Source organism: Dioszegia hungarica, assembly GCF_025882075.1.
Source record: "Dioszegia hungarica strain PDD-24b-2 chromosome Unknown MKK02contig_16, whole genome shotgun sequence".
Lineage (NCBI taxonomy): Eukaryota > Fungi > Basidiomycota > Tremellomycetes > Tremellales > Bulleribasidiaceae > Dioszegia > Dioszegia hungarica.
In genome coordinates this window covers 1,528,266-1,543,884 of record NW_026515773.1, presented here as the reverse complement: position 1 = coordinate 1,543,884, position 15,619 = coordinate 1,528,266, and the positions used below count along the sequence as shown (strand labels likewise).

Below are 15,619 nucleotides of genomic sequence, written 5' to 3'. Positions count from 1 at the left end.
TCCTCTACACAATACCATTTCCTCTCATCACCAAGCTATCCTCGCGAGCAACCCCTTCGGGTTCGACCTGATGCGGTACTTGCGCGCCTCATCCAGGAAGATCATAACGACAGCGAACGCCAAAGGGAGGAAGATGAACTCGACCGGTACGCCCTGTGCTCGTCAGCCAATTCCCACGTCCAGCTTCGCCCCCCCAGCCTCCATCTCCGCGCAGGTGAAACACTCACTCTCGTTTGAAAGGCTCGCTGCAAGAATGGGACATAGGAGAAGAGGAACAAGAATCCAACGCTCGCAAGCATGTCCAGATATTACTCCGCTCGGCCGATCGAAAGTCGAACGGGTTGGTCTGAAATATGAAATGGCGTCGGGTCCGGGTCGAAAGCAGATTGCCCCACTGCATCAAGACGAGGGTGAAGAAGTAGGTGGACTGGGCGACGCGGACGGCTTCGGCGTATGCGTCGAGATTGTACGATTCGGGCAAGTCGCCATATGAGAGTACACCGAGACTTCAGCTAGATCCCTCAAGACAGAAACACAGAAAGAGTGGGGAAGAGCTTACATGTCTCGGAATAAGAAGCCCTCGCGATTGAGATACCAGAACGCCATGGATGCTGCGCACAGACTCTCCAGCAGCCCCAAGAAGACGTACGCGTGTAGGAGCAGCTTCCAGTCTACCAGCCGGTCCGTCTTGGTATTCCTAGGCTTGCGGAGCAGCAGTCCCGCCTCGGCCTTCTCGAAACACATCGAGATGGCAGGGAGGACATCGGTGACGACGCAGATGAGAATCATTTGGATTGACGAGAGTGCTTGCGGAACCCCCAGGATGACGCTCAGTAGGATCGGGATGAGTTCCGAGAAGCATCCAGCGGAGAGTAGGTACAGGACGGTCTTTTTGAGATTGTCGAAGGTCAAGCGGCCGTATTCGACCGCGACGACTATAGAAGAGAAGCTGCACGTCAGCTACCAGCATAGGGGCAGAGATAGAACAGTCGGCAGAGTAAGACAACTCACGGATCGAGCAAGACAAGATCCGCAGCTTCCATCGCCACATCGCTCCCGCCACCCATCGCAATACCGACATTCGCCGCCTTGAGACTCGGTGCATCGTTCACCCCATCTCCAGTCATCCCTACAATCGCGCCCCGCCTCTGGAATTCCTTGACGATTCGCAGCTTCTGCTCTGGCATCGTCCGCGCAAAGACAATCTCTACGTATTGACACGCCTGCTCCCACTGAGCCTCATTCATCTGCTGGAGATCCGGGCCCGACAGCACGAGAGACGTGATAGGCACCTCGTTCTCCGCGTAGACGTCGTACTTCTCCACAGATCCCATCTGAGCATTCCGATCCAGGTCGCCGAGCCGATGTACGCGTGAAGCATCCGATATGACGCCGCATTGCTCCGCGATAGCCAAGGCGGTGGTAGCAAAGTCGCCGGTGACCATGAAGAAGCGGATACCGGCGCCGCGCATGATCCGGACCGTCTCCGGGATATCATCTCGGGGAGGATCGTAGAAACTGACCATTCCGACGACAGTAAGGTTCTGATGAAGGTGCTGGTCGACTAGGTCGAGAAAGGCGGGATCATCAAAGATGACGCCGGCGGGAATCATGCCGGGCGTAAGAACACGCTTGGCGAGGAGGAGGACGCGCTGACCCTTCCGTGCCCAGGAGTCCTGTACGCGAGACAGCTCGTTGAGGATGTCGGGTGTGAGGGGGAGGGGAGGACCGCCTTTGGGGTCATTGACATATGAGCAGCGCGGGAGGAGGACGTCTGGCGCGCCTATGCAGAGGAGGAGGAGCGAGGCGGCGGTGAAATCATCGAAGGGCGAGATAGGGACAGGAAGGGCGTCAGCCAGAGCAGGTCGGAGGATCTGACAATCAGCCTGATTCTGGACGTGAAAGCTGTAACTGTCACTTACTTTGAGCATGAACTTGGTCTTTGAGTTGAAATCGATATTGAAGACTTCGCTCCACTCGGCCTGGCAGTCGCGAAGAGGATGTAGCGACTCGGCCCAGCGCAGGATGGCAGAATCTATATATCAGCTCAATCCCACTTCGAAGCGGCAAGGATAACTCACCAGTAGCATCGCCGTCAATGAGCCTCGACTCGATAGGCTGGTCTGACGTGCTGTCGTCAAAAACCGCAGCGTTACATATCCCCGCCACCGCAGCGAGCTCCTTGCATCCCTGTCCCTCATTTCCTCCGCGACCAATCCTGTCCCCAGCTTCCTGCGGCGACATCTCTTCGTTCAGGATCGCCGCGCTAGCGACCGTCATCTGATTCTTGGTGAGGGTCCCCGTCTTGTCCGCGCAGAGGATATCGGCCGCGCCGAGCGTCTCGACGGTCATGAGGGTTTTGCAGAGAATCTTGTTCTTTGCCAAGCGGCTGGCGACGACCGATAGCGAGATAGTGACGGCTGATGGCATTCCCTCGGGTATAAACGCCACGCAAACGGCGACCAGATTGGTCACGGCGCCTGAGGAGGTGATGAAGCCGTAGTGTTGTTTGTTCAGCCATGCGGCCCAAAGGACAGTGACGATGAGACCGAAGGAGAGAGCAAAGACAACGACGATGCGGACAAATCGGGCGATCTCTGCCTGGAGAGTGGTGCGGACGGGGGCACCGGTAGATGACAGCTTGGCGATTCGGCCAAAGATGGTATGACGTCCGGTCTGGATCACCACACCTGCTTATCAGCTCGCCCTTGTCGTCGCAAAAGTAAGACACACCTCTTCCGGAGCCGCCGACGCAGAGAGTGCCCTGAAGACCGATGTTTTTGGTCTCGAGCATGTTTGCGTCGGTGGAATTGAGAGTACCCGCGACCGGCTCCGACTCGCCAGTGAGGACCGACCGGTCGAGCTTGAGATCAGAGGAGGTAGCGATGAAGCGGAGATCGGCCGGGAGTTTGTTACCGAGGGAAATGCAGACCTAGGTGTCAGCGACGTCCTGTTTGAGGGAAAGGAACACCTACAATATCGCCAGTGACCAGATCTCGAGCAGCGAGACGCATCTCATTCCCATCTCGAATGACAAGGACTTCGGAAGGGAGCATACCGGTGATGGACGCCATGACTCGACTGGTCGACCAATCTTGCCAAGCATTCTGGCCGTCAGCGCTTCTAGCCCGTGAATGCGATAGGGGAAGATTCACAAAGCCAGCTTGAACGCAGACAACGATAATGAGTACGACAGCCAGCGCGAGATTGTCCAAGGGCGGATCAGGCTCGCCGAGGGGTCTCCTATACAGTCAGCTTGGTAAGGACCGCAAAGCGGGAACGACCTCACCAGGCAATGAAGCATAGGATGCAAGCGGTGATGAGTATACTACCAAAGCCGCCGGCGAAGTAGAAGAAGATCCTAGGGGATAAGCTTACGAACGATGCACACGAATCTTGACAAGAGGGACTCACTTCAGGAAGACATTGGATTTGTGTGGCTTGATCTCGTTAGGCCCATCCGCTGCTAATCTCCGCTTTGCCTGCCCGGTGTCCAGTCCATCTGTCGCGCTGGTACTTAGGCGCTGCAAGACCTCACTCTGCGAGAGCGTATGCCAGTCGAGATCCGCTAGCTCCTTGATGTGGCTGCTGCCCTTCACGGCGTGTACAGGAGACTCTGGACGATGAACCAAGTCTGCGACGTGTGCGTGGATAGTCCTTACGTGTCAGCTTACCGCGCAGAAGGAATGAGACTGAGGAGAAATGGCTTACCTGAAGTCGCCGATGATCTTGGGACCGAGATTGGCGCGCCGCGGTCCCGCGCTGAAAACTAGGGAGTGCTGACGCCTGAGCTCCAACTCCCGCGCAGGTGATAGACTGCGGCGACTGAAGGGCTTGTCGGCGGGCCCGGACGAGAGGGAGAGCTGTCGCGCTGGGAGACGTGGTCTGGAGCGGTTCTCCTCGGGATCGGGCTGGGTGTCAGATCGGTGGACTGGAGACATAGCGAGAGCCTGCGGACGCGCTGGGATCAGTTAGTAGGCGATGATGAGCCGGCCTGTCTAGGTAAGACTGAGGAAAGCTAGGATGGATGGTCTGAGCAGTGAATTGCTTATCGTCAGCCACTTGATACAGCGACAGGATAATCAGCGCTGTCAGCATTTGTCCTGCAGATCTCGAGCAATCCAGCGAGTCCGCATGTCGACACGAGGCAGTCGAAGCCTCCACGCACGGAGACCGTTGGGGATAAGATTACGATCAAGCTCAGAACATGCAGGAGGATACTGTAGTGTTGAGCAGATGCAGCTCCACTGAGCTAAAGACCGCCTAAAGTCGCACCAGGAGCACCGGAAACAAGAGCTTTTATTAATTACATTCCGGATCCGACATGATTCGCCGGATTTTGGACTTTGCACCACATTCCTCGAGCCGTCTTCATGTCGCACGTTGCCCCATGTCTGATGCCCATCTACACCCGACTCGTAGCTAGCCCCACGCATCGGATAGGGGGCGAAGGCGCGTCAGCCATGTCCCCAACCAGAAAGCCTCGAATCGGTCGAGGTCTCAACCTCAGTCGCAGCCGCCTTCGTCGCTGGCTCATCCTCGTCCCCGGCGGAACCCTACTCTTCCTCCTCCTTCTCGCCTTCCTCCACCCATACGCCTTCCGTACCACCCTCTCCTACGCCACCCGTCCACTCTGGGATACCCTCATCTACCCTTCCGCACCCATCATCAACCTCGCGTCCGCCGAGCTCTTCTCCTCCCAATCCCCCGACTATATCTGCCGGATCCATCATTCCACTCCTCGGACCAAACCCGTACAGCTCTGGGACGCCATCATCTTCTCGCATGAGCTGGACATGCTCGAGATCCACTTGGCGGAGCTGTACGACGTCGTCGACCAATACATCATCCTCGAAAGCACCGTCACATACTCTGGCCAGCCCAAGTCGCTGCACTACAAGGAGAACGCACAGCGGTACGCGCGCTTCAGTGACAAGATCCACTATGCGACGTTCGAGGGGTCCGATACGGCGGGCTTCTCGTTCCGTCCTGGTGATTTTGCCATTGAGACGCAGCAACGGGGATACATGACGGACATCATCAACGACCTTTACCGTACCTCCGGCGCCAAGCCCGAAGAGGTCCTCGTCCTCGTCGCGGACGTGGACGAGATCCCATACGACCATACCCTCCGTCTCGTCAAAAGCTGCTCCCTCCCTCCTGTCCTCCACCTGCAACTCATCCCCTACGTCTACTCCTTCGAATGGATATCCGGCGACCTCGACTCATGGCATATCCAGATCCACACCTGGAACCCCAAGTCGTCATACTACAAGCACTCGTCCAAGTCTACCGAAGACTACATTACTTCCGCCGGCGTACACTGCTCCTTCTGCTTCGCCAGGATCAGCGAGTTTCAGTGGAAGATGAAGGCGTATAGCCATAATGATCGGCTGGGGGATCATCCAAAGGCGCTGCTTAGGCCAGAGAGATTGCAAAAGGCGGTATGCGAGGGAGATAATATATTTGGGATGTTGCCAGAGGCGTATACATGGTGGGACCTGGTGACGAGGTGGAAGGGGCATCAGGCGAGAAGGCAGACCGCTGTGAGTACCACTGTTAGGAAGAGTGAAGGTTGAGCTGACGGTGGTAGATGGAAGCGCCGAGATTGGTCAAAGCTCAGCCGGAACGCTTCGCCTACCTCCTACCTGGAGGATGCGAGAGACCGATCGAGTAGACGGCGAGGTGATTAGCGACCCCTGCACCGCACGGAGGACAATGACGCCGCGCGCTGCCCCGACGCAACGTTTCCCACGCGGCGTATCATCCCCCTGCTCGCGACCCATCACAGCATTACTATCGTACAACTCGCGACCTTGTCTCGGCGTGGGAGGAGAAGGTCAATGGTGGCAAGTACTCGCGGATTGGGGCAGCCGGCGAAGGCAATGGAGTCGACCTCGCTAGCGACATGATATAAGGGGAGACCACAGTACTCTGACCATAGCTACGGGCAGATTATGACGATGGTGGTTTGAGGTCGAGACCGAGTACCGGACTGCAGCTCGTACGTGTAAAGACAGTACTGCCGTGACCGGCCGTGACGGAGGCCTGAGCGATGCTGTGGCGGAAAAAGGCGTGCCGTGATGAGGAATGTGGGCGTTTGGGCCGTTTGAGAAGCTCTGAGACTGAATCGACTAGGATTTCTTGGGATACACATATATCAGTAACGCTGAGAATAGTGGCGGACACTTCAGCGAGAGATGGCGGAGCTCATAAGTCTCGATACACGCCAAAGCTAGACGACCTGAATGGTGGCTACTCGGGAAAGACCGCTCGGCCAGGCTCGGCCCCCGCGCCGGACGTCCACATGCTGCCAATTACCTCATGCCTCTGATCTCGCACGTGCATGCCGCTAGTGGCGCGCACATGCCGCTCACGTGCCGCTCAGATCCAGATCCAGATCCAGCAGTGAACGTATGAATAGATTACCGCTCACAGCGCTGACACAGTCTGCTATGCCGCATGCTCACCGACTTGCCTCGGCTTCGCGCTTAGGCCGGCGCTCCGCCGCTCTCCTCCGTCAGCGCTTCAGCGTCGCAGCGGAGGCGTCGTGCAAAGCAGGTTCACTCTCTTTGCGTGTCAATTGCTGTGACTGCGTCGGCTAAACGACTTTCGCCGCCCGCGCCTTGCGCTTTGCTCAAGAAAACACATCCCTTCGACCTGCGGCTTGCCATGCTGGGCGGTATCAGAGCAAGAGAGCCCTCACTTCCAGAGCCCACACCGGATCCAGAGGCGAAGCCAAGCGACGAGCCAGTCGAATCGCCCCCACAGCTGGTGCCCATGATAAGCGAAGGAGCCGCACCCATTGCGACATTCGGGATTGTGGATGGAGCAACGCTCGGTCCTCTTCTTCCGAAAGCTCGGATGATCGTGCTGGCGACTGTTCTGATGATGACCGTCTTTGTCGAAGTACGTACCCTGCTAGTCTTTCTGGGATGTTTGACTGATTTGGCAGACAGCGGGCAGCACGGCGCCGACATTGCTCATCCCGCTCATGGCTCGAGATCTTGACATCCCAGAGATCGAGACGCAATGGGTGTCATCCGCGTATATCATCGCCTCCTCCTGGTATTTCCACACGCCCGCTCGCGGAGCAGAGCATCGCTGACTGCGGGCATAGCGGGAAACTCTTCTCGGGTCGGATGGCGGACATATGGGGTAGGAAGCGCATGTTTCTGATCGGTCTGGCGATATACGCTGTCTTTGCGATCATTACCGGGGCCGTTAAGGTAAGGGTCAATCGTAGAGAGAGGCTGATCCGGGAGAATATAGTGGTTATAAGTGTCACTCGAGCACTATCGGGGATCGGCAACTCTATTGCTATACCAGCAGGATTTGGTCTTATCGGCGCGACAATCAAGCAGGAGCCTGCGCGAACGATCGTGTTCTCGATGTTTGGTGAGTGGCTGGCCAGCGGAAGCGTAGGACTACGTACTGACCTACTGCACAGGTCTCGGCAGTCCCGTCGGATCGGCAGTAGGGAACTTCATTGGTGGCGCAATGGGAAGCATCGGACCGTGGGTGATCTCCCGCTACTCGGACTGACCGGCAGGGGCGCATGGTCTTACCTCTTTTTTCTTCTGGCTGGTCTGAGCGTGATTACCTTCGTCGCCGCCATTGTGGTCATCCCGTCCGACGTCCGCGTAAGCACCGATCAAGACACCCGCATCGATTGGGTCGGCGGTGCCTTGGTCACATCTGCAATGTGCCTCTTCACCTTTAGTCTCGCAGACTCTGGTCTCGCCCCAAAAGGATGGCGAACGCCTTGTGAGTTCGGTTCGCCTCGCTCGGGCCTGATGCTGATATTCAGACGTCCCCGCTCTTCTGGTCACATCCCTCCTTGTACTGCTCGCTTTCGTCCTGTGGTCCGTACGCCTAGAACGCAGGACCCCGGCGTCCACCCCACCCATTCTCAAGATGTCGCTCCTGAGCCGTAAAAGTGGACTCATAAGCGTTGTGTGTGGTAATTGCTTCCTTGTGTCTATATCAGTCATGGGCTGGGTCTACACATCGACCATATTCTACCAGAATTACAAGGGACTCACCACTCTCCAGAACGCAATCGCCATATTGCCATCTACCATTGTGGGAGCTTTGGCCGCTGTAAGTCACCATTGCGTCCATCCGCTCGGCCGCCGTCTAGACATCCTCGTCGTACCTGCAGCTGACAGAGCAGATGTCGGTGATGTACCTCGCGCCCCGGGTATCGGCACGTCATCTTATGACTCTAGGCGCGGCCTTTACTAGGTACATCCCCCATCGAGCGTCCGCTGACCACAGCGTCTGCTCGATCTTGTACGCCACTTGGCCAGTGGGTCTGACATACTGGGCAATGGAGTTCCCTGGTCAGGTGCTATTGCCGTGGGGAATAGATCTGTGAGCTAGCCGTAGACCCTGCAATGGCTGACAGCAGCACTTTTGTATTGGGCAACATCCTTATATCCAATCTGGTCGAGGCGTAAGTTCCGGAAGCCAGCCTGCACTCCGCCGATGAGTCCACTGACGTTACCAAGAGAGGATCAGTCGGTCGCAGGTGCACTCTTCCAGACCTCGGGAGCATTAGGATCAGCCCTGGGAATCTGTATCACAGCGCTTATAGTCGGTCAGGTGGGTCAGCAGGCAGGAGACGTCTTGCGGGGATGTCGGGCAGGGTTCTGGTTCGGAGCTGGGGCTAGTCTTGTTGGTAAGTGTTCGGCAAGCACGCACGCTTCAGGCTGGCGCTGATGAGTATAGTATCGGCCAGTGCGTACATTGGCTTCAGAAAAGTCGGGCTGGCAAAGGATGTCGGGAAAATTAGATAAGGTTTGCGAGCTTTTCAGAGTCGCAAAGTGAATTTGGACGATAGCCGCAAGGAATTCTCGAGGTCTATAATCTCGCGGCTCTGCCTTGTAACGATAAATGATGATTGTAGATTGTATACATTGCACTAGCCCAAGTCAGACTGATATCCCCTTCTAATTATTATGCTCCCTGGACCCTTCTCTCGCCACCCCACACCTTTACCACGCAAGCCTCGCCGCCAGTCCCTTGGGATACGTCCTCACGCAGTACTTGCGCGACTCGTCCAAGAAGATCAACGCCAGCCCGAACGCCAAGGGGATAAAGATGTACTCGACCGGGACGCCCTATACCCATCAGCCGTGCTCTTTTTTTGGCAGTCAAGCGGAAGTGCTCACCCTGGTCAAGAAGATGTTTTGGAAGAAGGGAACATATGAGAAGAAGAATAAGAACCCAACACTGGCGAGCATCGCCGGGGGGATCCAGACGTTCCGGTTGGCCGAGTGGAAGCCGAAGGGGTTGGTCTGGAAGAGCGAGAGACGGCGCGTGCGGGTGGAGAGGAGGTTGCCCCATTGCATGAAGACGAGGGTGAAGAAGTAGACGGACTGGGCGACATAGACCGCCTCGGCGTAGGCGTCGAGGTCGTATGTGTCGGGAAGACCTCCATAAGCCAGAACACTACATGTCAGCTTGGACCCTTGCGGCGTAGGATGCAGAAAGAGAAAGAGAGCTTACAGGTCGCTGAACAAGAAGCCCTGACGGTTGAGGTACCAGAAGGCCATGGCCATAGCGCACAGACTCTCCAAGATACCCAAGAAGAAGTAGGCGTGGAGGAGGAGCTTCCAGTCGACCAATCGATCCGTCTTGGTATTTCTCGGCTTGCGGAGAAGGAGACCGGCCTCGGGCTTCTCAAAGCACATGGAGATGGCGGGGAGGACGTCGGTGACGACGCAAATGAGAATCATCTGGATGGATGATAGAGCCTGCGGGAGACCGAGGAGGACGTTGAGGAGGATTGGCATGAGCTCCGAGAAGGATCCGGCGGGGAGGAGGTAGAGGAGGGTCTTTTTGAGGTTGTCGAAGGTGAGACGACCGTACTCGACGGCGACGGCAATGGAGGAGAAGCTGGTCGTCAGCTAGGTTCCGGGAAGACAGCACAAGAGAGAGGGAGCTCACGATTCGAGCAAGACCAAGTCGGCAGCTTCCATGGCTACATCGCTCCCGCCGCCCATCGCAATACCCACATTGGCCGCCTTGAGACTGGGAGCGTCGTTGACACCGTCACCCGTCATGCCCACAATAGCACCGCGCCTCTGGAACTCCTTGACGATCCGCAACTTTTGCTCGGGTGTGGTCCGCGCAAACACAATCTCGACATACTGGCACGCCTGCTCCCATTGCGCCTCGTTCATTTCCATGAGGTCTGGACCCGAGAGGACGAGGGACGTGATGGGTACCTCGTCCTCCGCGTAGACGTCGTACTTCTCCACCACGTCGACCTCGACATTGCGGTCCAGGTCGCCAAGGCGGTGTACGCGCGATGCGTCCGAGATGATGCCGCACTGCTCGGCGATGGCGAGAGCGGTAGTGGCAAAGTCACCAGTGACCATGAAGAAGCGAATACCGGCACCGCGCATGATACGGACGGTCTCGGGGATATCGTCCCGCGGGGGGTCGACGAGACCGACGAGACCGACGACGGTGAGGTTTTGGTTGAGGGTTTGATTGACGAGGTCAGGAAAAGAGGCATCGTCGAAGGAGGTACCGGCCTCGATCATGTCGGGGGTGATGACGCGCTTGGCGAGGAGGAGGACACGCTGGCCCTTGCGGGCCCAAGACTCCTGGACGCGGGAGAGCTTGTTGAGGATGTCGTGCGAGAGGGGGATAGGAGGGCCACCTTTAGGGTCGTTGACATGCGAGCACCGCTTGAGGAGGACATCGGGAGCACCCTTGCAGAGAAGAAGGTGAGAGTCGGCAGAGAAGTCGTCAAAGGGGGAGATGGGAGCGGGACGAGCGTCGCTCTTGGCAGGGCGGAGCATCTGGGAGTCAGCGCAGCTCAAGCTGAAGAAGGGTGGAGATATTATACCTTGAGCATGAACTTGGTCTTGGAGCTGAAGTTGACCTTGAACTCCTCAGTCCACTCGGCCTGAGACTCGCGGACGGCCCGGAGCGACTCGGCAAAGCGGAGGATAGCAGAGTCTGAAGGTCAGCTGGGGTCCACGTAGCGACGAAAGGGAGACGTACCGGTAGCATCCCCGTTGACGAGCCTCAACCCGATCGGCTGGTCCATGGTGCTCTCATCAAAGAGCGCGGCGTTGCAGATTCCAGCGACCGCCGCAAGCTCCCTGCACCCCTCGCCCGCATCGCCACCGCGCACGATCCGGTCCCGAGCCTCCTGCGCCGAAACCTCGTCGTCCAAGATGGCCGCATTGGTGACAGTCATCTGGTTCTTGGTGAGGGTACCGGTCTTGTCGGAGCAGAGGACGTCGACGGCGCCGAGCGTTTCGACCGTCATGAGCGTCTTGCAGAGGATCTTGTTCTTGGCCAACCGGTTCGCGACGACCGAGAGCGAGATGGTGACCGCGGAAGGCATACCCTCGGGGATAAAAGCCACGCAGACAGCGACGAGGTTGATGACGGCGCCCGAGGAGGTGATGAAGCCGTAGTGCTCCCGGTTGAGCCATGCGCCCCAGAGGACGGTTACGATGATGCCGAAGAAGAGGGCGAGGACAACGATGATACCGACGAACCGGGAGATCTCGGCCTGGAGGGTGGTACGTGCGGGAGCGCCGGAGGAGGAGAGCTTGGCGATACGACCAAAGACAGTGTTGCCGCCCGTCTGGATGACGATACCTGACCGTCAGCCAAGTTCAAGCGATGGAGGATGAGACTTACCCTTGCCGGACCCGCTGACACAGAGAGTACCCTGGAGACCGATGTTCTTGGTCTCGAGCATGTTGGGGTCGGTCGAGTCGATAGTCGCAGAGATGGGCTCAGCTTCACCCGTGAGCACAGAGCGGTCCAGCTTGAGGTCGGACGAGACTTCCATGAAGCGCAAGTCGGCAGGGAGTTTGTTGCCGAGCGAGACGCAGACCTGCTGATCAGCAAAGCTTTCCTGCTTTGAAGAAGGAACAGGCTCACGATATCACCAGTGACCAGTTCCCGAGCAGGGAGGCGGACCTGCTGCCCGTCCCGAACGACAAGGACATCCGAGGGAAGCATGCCGGTGATGGAAGCCATAACTCTGCCGGTGGACCAGTCTTGCCAGGCATTCTGCTTGTCAGTCTACGGTCTAGTAGGCGGGGAGAGCGGAGCACTCACGAAGGACGCCTGGATGCAGACGACGACCAAGATGACAACGGCAAGGGCAAGGTTGGAGACCTGCGGGTTGGGCTCTCCAAGGGGTTTCCTGGCTGATCAGCTCGGTCAAAGAGGTCGATCAAAGTCGAGCTCACCAGGCAAGGAAGCAGAGAATCGACGCGATGAAGAGGATGCTACCGAAACCACCAAAGAAGTACCAGAAGAACCTGCCAGTCAGCTCGATGAACGGTGAAGGGCGAGGCGGAGAGCGCAAAAACTCACTTCAAGAAAACGTTCGGCTTGTGAGGCTTGACCTCGTTCAGCCCATTGGTCGCCAACCTCCGCTTAGCCTGCTCCGCATCCAGCCCGCTGGTTCCGCTGGCGCTGAGACGCTGGAGGACCTCGTTCTGCGAGAGGGTGTGCCAGTCGAGCTCAGCCAGCTCCTTGACGGTGTTGGTGCCCTTCTTGGACTTGATTGGGGCGCCGGGACCGTGGATGGAATCTGTGACGTGGATGGAGAGAGTCCTTGCTTGTCAGCCTGTGTGATTGCATCCGACAAGAAGAAGGAGACATACCTGAACTCGCCGATAATCCTGGGACCGGCGTTGGGTCGCTGTGGCCCAGAACCGAGCGAGACCGAGTTCTGACGCCTGAGCTCCGTCTCCCGCGCCTGCGAGGGAGACTGATCATCCTGGATGGTGATGGTACGAGGGATAGCAAAGGACGCGTGCCGAGCGTGGTTGTAATGCGTGACCTTCTCGGGGTCGGCCTGGGTGTCGTACCGAAGCGTAGCGGACATGGCGAGGGAAGGGGAGATGGGGGCTATGACACAGTCGGTAGGTGAGTGAGAGCTGAACACAGAGACGGATGGCGAGGGGGATGGGTGAGCAGAGAAGAGCTCGCGTGAGTTATATACCTCTGCATGTTGTCCCCTAGTTTGCTCTGCGCAAGCTCCAACTGCCCAACCAGAAAATCACGCATCGAAATGGGCAACTCCAACCAGGCTGGCTCCTGTGAAGATCATTGGATTTCTGAAGTCCGGTTGACCACCGTCAGATCGGACCGGGTGGATTTGAGGGATGAGGAGGTTAGCTCAGTGAGTCCTGTAGTGAGCTGTTGTTGTCCCTCATGCTGCAAGAATAGCTATAGCCAATCACCGATAAATCGCTCACCCATCCCTCTTTGCAACTCCTTCATCTATATGAAACGCGTCTCCTCGAACAGAGCCAGATCACCCTTTCCCCGCGTTGAGGGTTGGGGTGATTGGCCATAGTGGCAGTACCGACCGGTAGACTCGGGAAAGGGTGGCTAGAGCCTAGAGGGCAAGGGGACGCGTCGGTGGATACGAGGACAAAGACTTCCCGTCGCCAATCCCGGCGAGTTGTGGCTTGCGCTGGGTCTCTGCGCAAGGTAGCGCGCGCATCCCAGACGATTTGAATATGGCGGACGCTCTTTGTTGCGCGAGTGAGGGGGCTTGCCCTATTGCATATGAGCGAAATAGCAAGAGGGGCGAAGGGCGAATGAGAAATCGCGCAACGAGCTATTTTGAGTTTGGCCGCTGTTGGCGATGCCGTAAGGTTGTCACCTGTAATCTTATCTCGTCCTCCTACTAACGGCAGCAGCTCGGAGGTGGCAGCACCATTAGCTACAGCAGCAGTTGCGCTATAGCTGCTAGATGCATATCCGTCCTGATCACAATATGGCAAGTGGCTCAGACTCGTACATCCCCTGCGCAGATGCCATCCACCCTCATACTCGTCGCATCCCCTATTTCCGCTTCGTCTGCGTAAACTTGTTTTTCTTCCCTCTCGGCACCCCCGCTTCAACAACATCATCGTCCCTATCCCGCTCATCCCCCTCCCTTCCTCGCTTCCCGCTATCTCTACCCCTCTTCCCACCTGACCCGCCAGTCCCGCTCTCCCGCATCTCCAGCGCTGCCTCTCTACTCGCTCGCGCCACACTATCCGATAGGACTGCGACCGCCTCCTTGTCGACGTCGAAGGATTCCATCTTCTTACCGATGTGCGCTTCGATACGTTGGAGGATCTCGACGTCGTATTGCGTGACGAGGGTGATGGACTTTCCGGACCGACCAGCTCGGGCCGTACGACCTACTCGGTGGACGTAGTCTTTCGAGTTGGTCGGCATGTCGTAATTCTATAGTATGAGCTGTACTCACAGTCTACTGGGCGCAGCACCCGGCGAATCAACTAACGATGACAAGGTCCACTAATGGTATATCCAGCCCTCGACTCGCCACATCCGTAGCCACCAGGATACTCCTCCCGCCCGACTTGAACTTATTCAGACTCGCCAGCCGCATGCTTTGACTCATCTGCCCATGAAGCGGGATAGCTGGGAAGCCAAGACGACGGAGGATGATCGATAGCCGTTGTGCATCATTGACGGTCCGGGTGAAGATGATCATGGAGGATGAGGCGAGCTCGGTGGTGAGGTAGAGGAGGTGCGAGTCTTTGTGTTTCAGGGGAAGGAGGAGGTAGTGTTGCAGAAGGGTGGATACGGTCGAGTATCTGAGAGTCAGCGATGGAACAAGCGAGGAGAGATATGAGCTTACTTTGAGGAGACTTCCACGCGGATAGGCTTGTTCAGACTTGCTCGTTGCAGCTTGGCCACCTTAGTGGTCATTGTAGCCGAGAAGAGATATGTGTTCCGCTCTTTTGGGATGACTTTCAGGATCTTGTCGATGATGGGTCCGAAGTCCATGTCCAACAGACGATCCGCCTCGTCCATGACCTGCACGTCAGCCTGACCTTGAGGACGATTTCCTGTTGGGCTAGCTCACCAAGTACTTTAGCGCCTTCAACGAGAAGCCCTTCGTATTCTCCAGATGGTCCATCAAACGCCCTGGAGTAGCCACAACCACATGTGGACGCTTAGACAGAGCGATAGATTGGGACATCATATCCATCCCTCCGACAATAGTGGCTGTCCGCACGCCCAGCGGGGCACCGAGTGATGTGATCTGCTGAGCAATCTGGTAGGCCAGCTCTCTTTACCGTCAGCTTCGAGCTCGCCATGTCAATGCGCGCGCTAGCTCACCTTGTTGGCGCCAGTATCAACGCGTAGAAAGCCGAAGGATGTGACCACAGAGTCTGCAGAATCGGCAGACTGAACGCCGCCGTCTTTCCAGACCCTGTCTGCGCCAGACCAATGACATCCCTGCCTTCCAGTGCAGCCGGTATCGACTCCACCTGAATGGGGGTGGGCCGCTTGAAGCCGAGAGTAGCGCAGGACTCGCATAGCTCGGGGATGATACCGAGCTCCGCGAAGGTCTTAGTGCTCGTCTCCAGGCCATCCACTTCGGGCGAGGGAGACCGGGACCCGGAGGATGAGCCTGAGCCCGAGCCCGAGCCTGATGCTGATGCTGAGCCCGATCCTGATGCTGACATTGTATATGGTGTCAAGGTAGGTGTCAGAGGCAAGGCTGGGTGGCCAAAAAATGGCTGAGCTGGTGATCACCTCCACTTGGCGGCGATCTCCGGAGCCCACCGCGGCTGCTTTTACTTTTTTGATCCCGCTT

At 57.3% G+C, this 15,619-nt stretch overlaps 5 protein-coding genes across 5 annotated transcripts; 2 read left to right on the top strand and 3 right to left on the bottom strand.

Moving 5' to 3' along the window:
• Positions 1 to 27: 27 nt before the first annotated feature.
• Positions 28 to 3,941, bottom strand: MKK02DRAFT_38694 (uncharacterized protein; the record flags this gene model as incomplete). The annotated part of the gene is made up of 12 exons (XM_053090231.1): positions 28 to 153; positions 407 to 506; positions 560 to 949; positions 1,012 to 1,874; positions 1,923 to 2,035; positions 2,082 to 2,690; positions 2,734 to 2,932; positions 2,976 to 3,107; positions 3,156 to 3,243; positions 3,290 to 3,361; positions 3,415 to 3,657; positions 3,712 to 3,941. 12 exons carry the CDS (start codon positions 3,939 to 3,941, stop codon positions 28 to 30), a joined length of 3,165 nt encoding a protein of 1,054 aa, XP_052943799.1.
• Positions 3,942 to 4,463: 522 nt separating this feature from the next.
• Positions 4,464 to 5,677, top strand: MKK02DRAFT_17164 (glycosyl transferase; the record flags this gene model as incomplete). The annotated part of the gene is made up of 2 exons (XM_053085744.1): positions 4,464 to 5,550; positions 5,601 to 5,677. 2 exons carry the CDS (start codon positions 4,464 to 4,466, stop codon positions 5,675 to 5,677), a joined length of 1,164 nt encoding a protein of 387 aa, XP_052943798.1.
• Positions 5,678 to 6,780: 1,103 nt separating this feature from the next.
• MKK02DRAFT_34690 (major facilitator superfamily domain-containing protein) lies at positions 6,781 to 8,801 on the top strand (the record flags this gene model as incomplete). The annotated part of the gene is made up of 12 exons (XM_053088992.1): positions 6,781 to 6,909; positions 6,956 to 7,068; positions 7,121 to 7,229; positions 7,266 to 7,398; positions 7,451 to 7,517; positions 7,553 to 7,767; positions 7,811 to 7,865; positions 7,887 to 8,213; positions 8,281 to 8,376; positions 8,414 to 8,458; positions 8,514 to 8,683; positions 8,734 to 8,801. The coding sequence occupies 12 exons, from the start codon at positions 6,781 to 6,783 to the stop codon at positions 8,799 to 8,801; spliced, it is 1,527 nt and encodes a 508-aa protein (XP_052943797.1).
• Positions 8,802 to 8,999: 198 nt separating this feature from the next.
• Positions 9,000 to 12,877, bottom strand: MKK02DRAFT_38691 (sodium-potassium ATPase; the record flags this gene model as incomplete). Its single annotated transcript, XM_053090230.1, has 12 exons — positions 9,000 to 9,125; positions 9,177 to 9,456; positions 9,514 to 9,903; positions 9,955 to 10,817; positions 10,865 to 10,977; positions 11,023 to 11,631; positions 11,674 to 11,872; positions 11,920 to 12,051; positions 12,100 to 12,187; positions 12,234 to 12,305; positions 12,361 to 12,603; positions 12,654 to 12,877. 12 exons carry the CDS (start codon positions 12,875 to 12,877, stop codon positions 9,000 to 9,002), a joined length of 3,339 nt encoding a protein of 1,112 aa, XP_052943796.1.
• Positions 12,878 to 13,845: 968 nt separating this feature from the next.
• Positions 13,846 to 15,488, bottom strand: MKK02DRAFT_38690 (putative ATP-dependent RNA helicase; the record flags this gene model as incomplete). Its single annotated transcript, XM_053090229.1, has 5 exons — positions 13,846 to 14,235; positions 14,294 to 14,609; positions 14,654 to 14,832; positions 14,882 to 15,089; positions 15,139 to 15,488. 5 exons carry the CDS (start codon positions 15,486 to 15,488, stop codon positions 13,846 to 13,848), a joined length of 1,443 nt encoding a protein of 480 aa, XP_052943795.1.
• Positions 15,489 to 15,619: the final 131 nt, after the last annotated feature.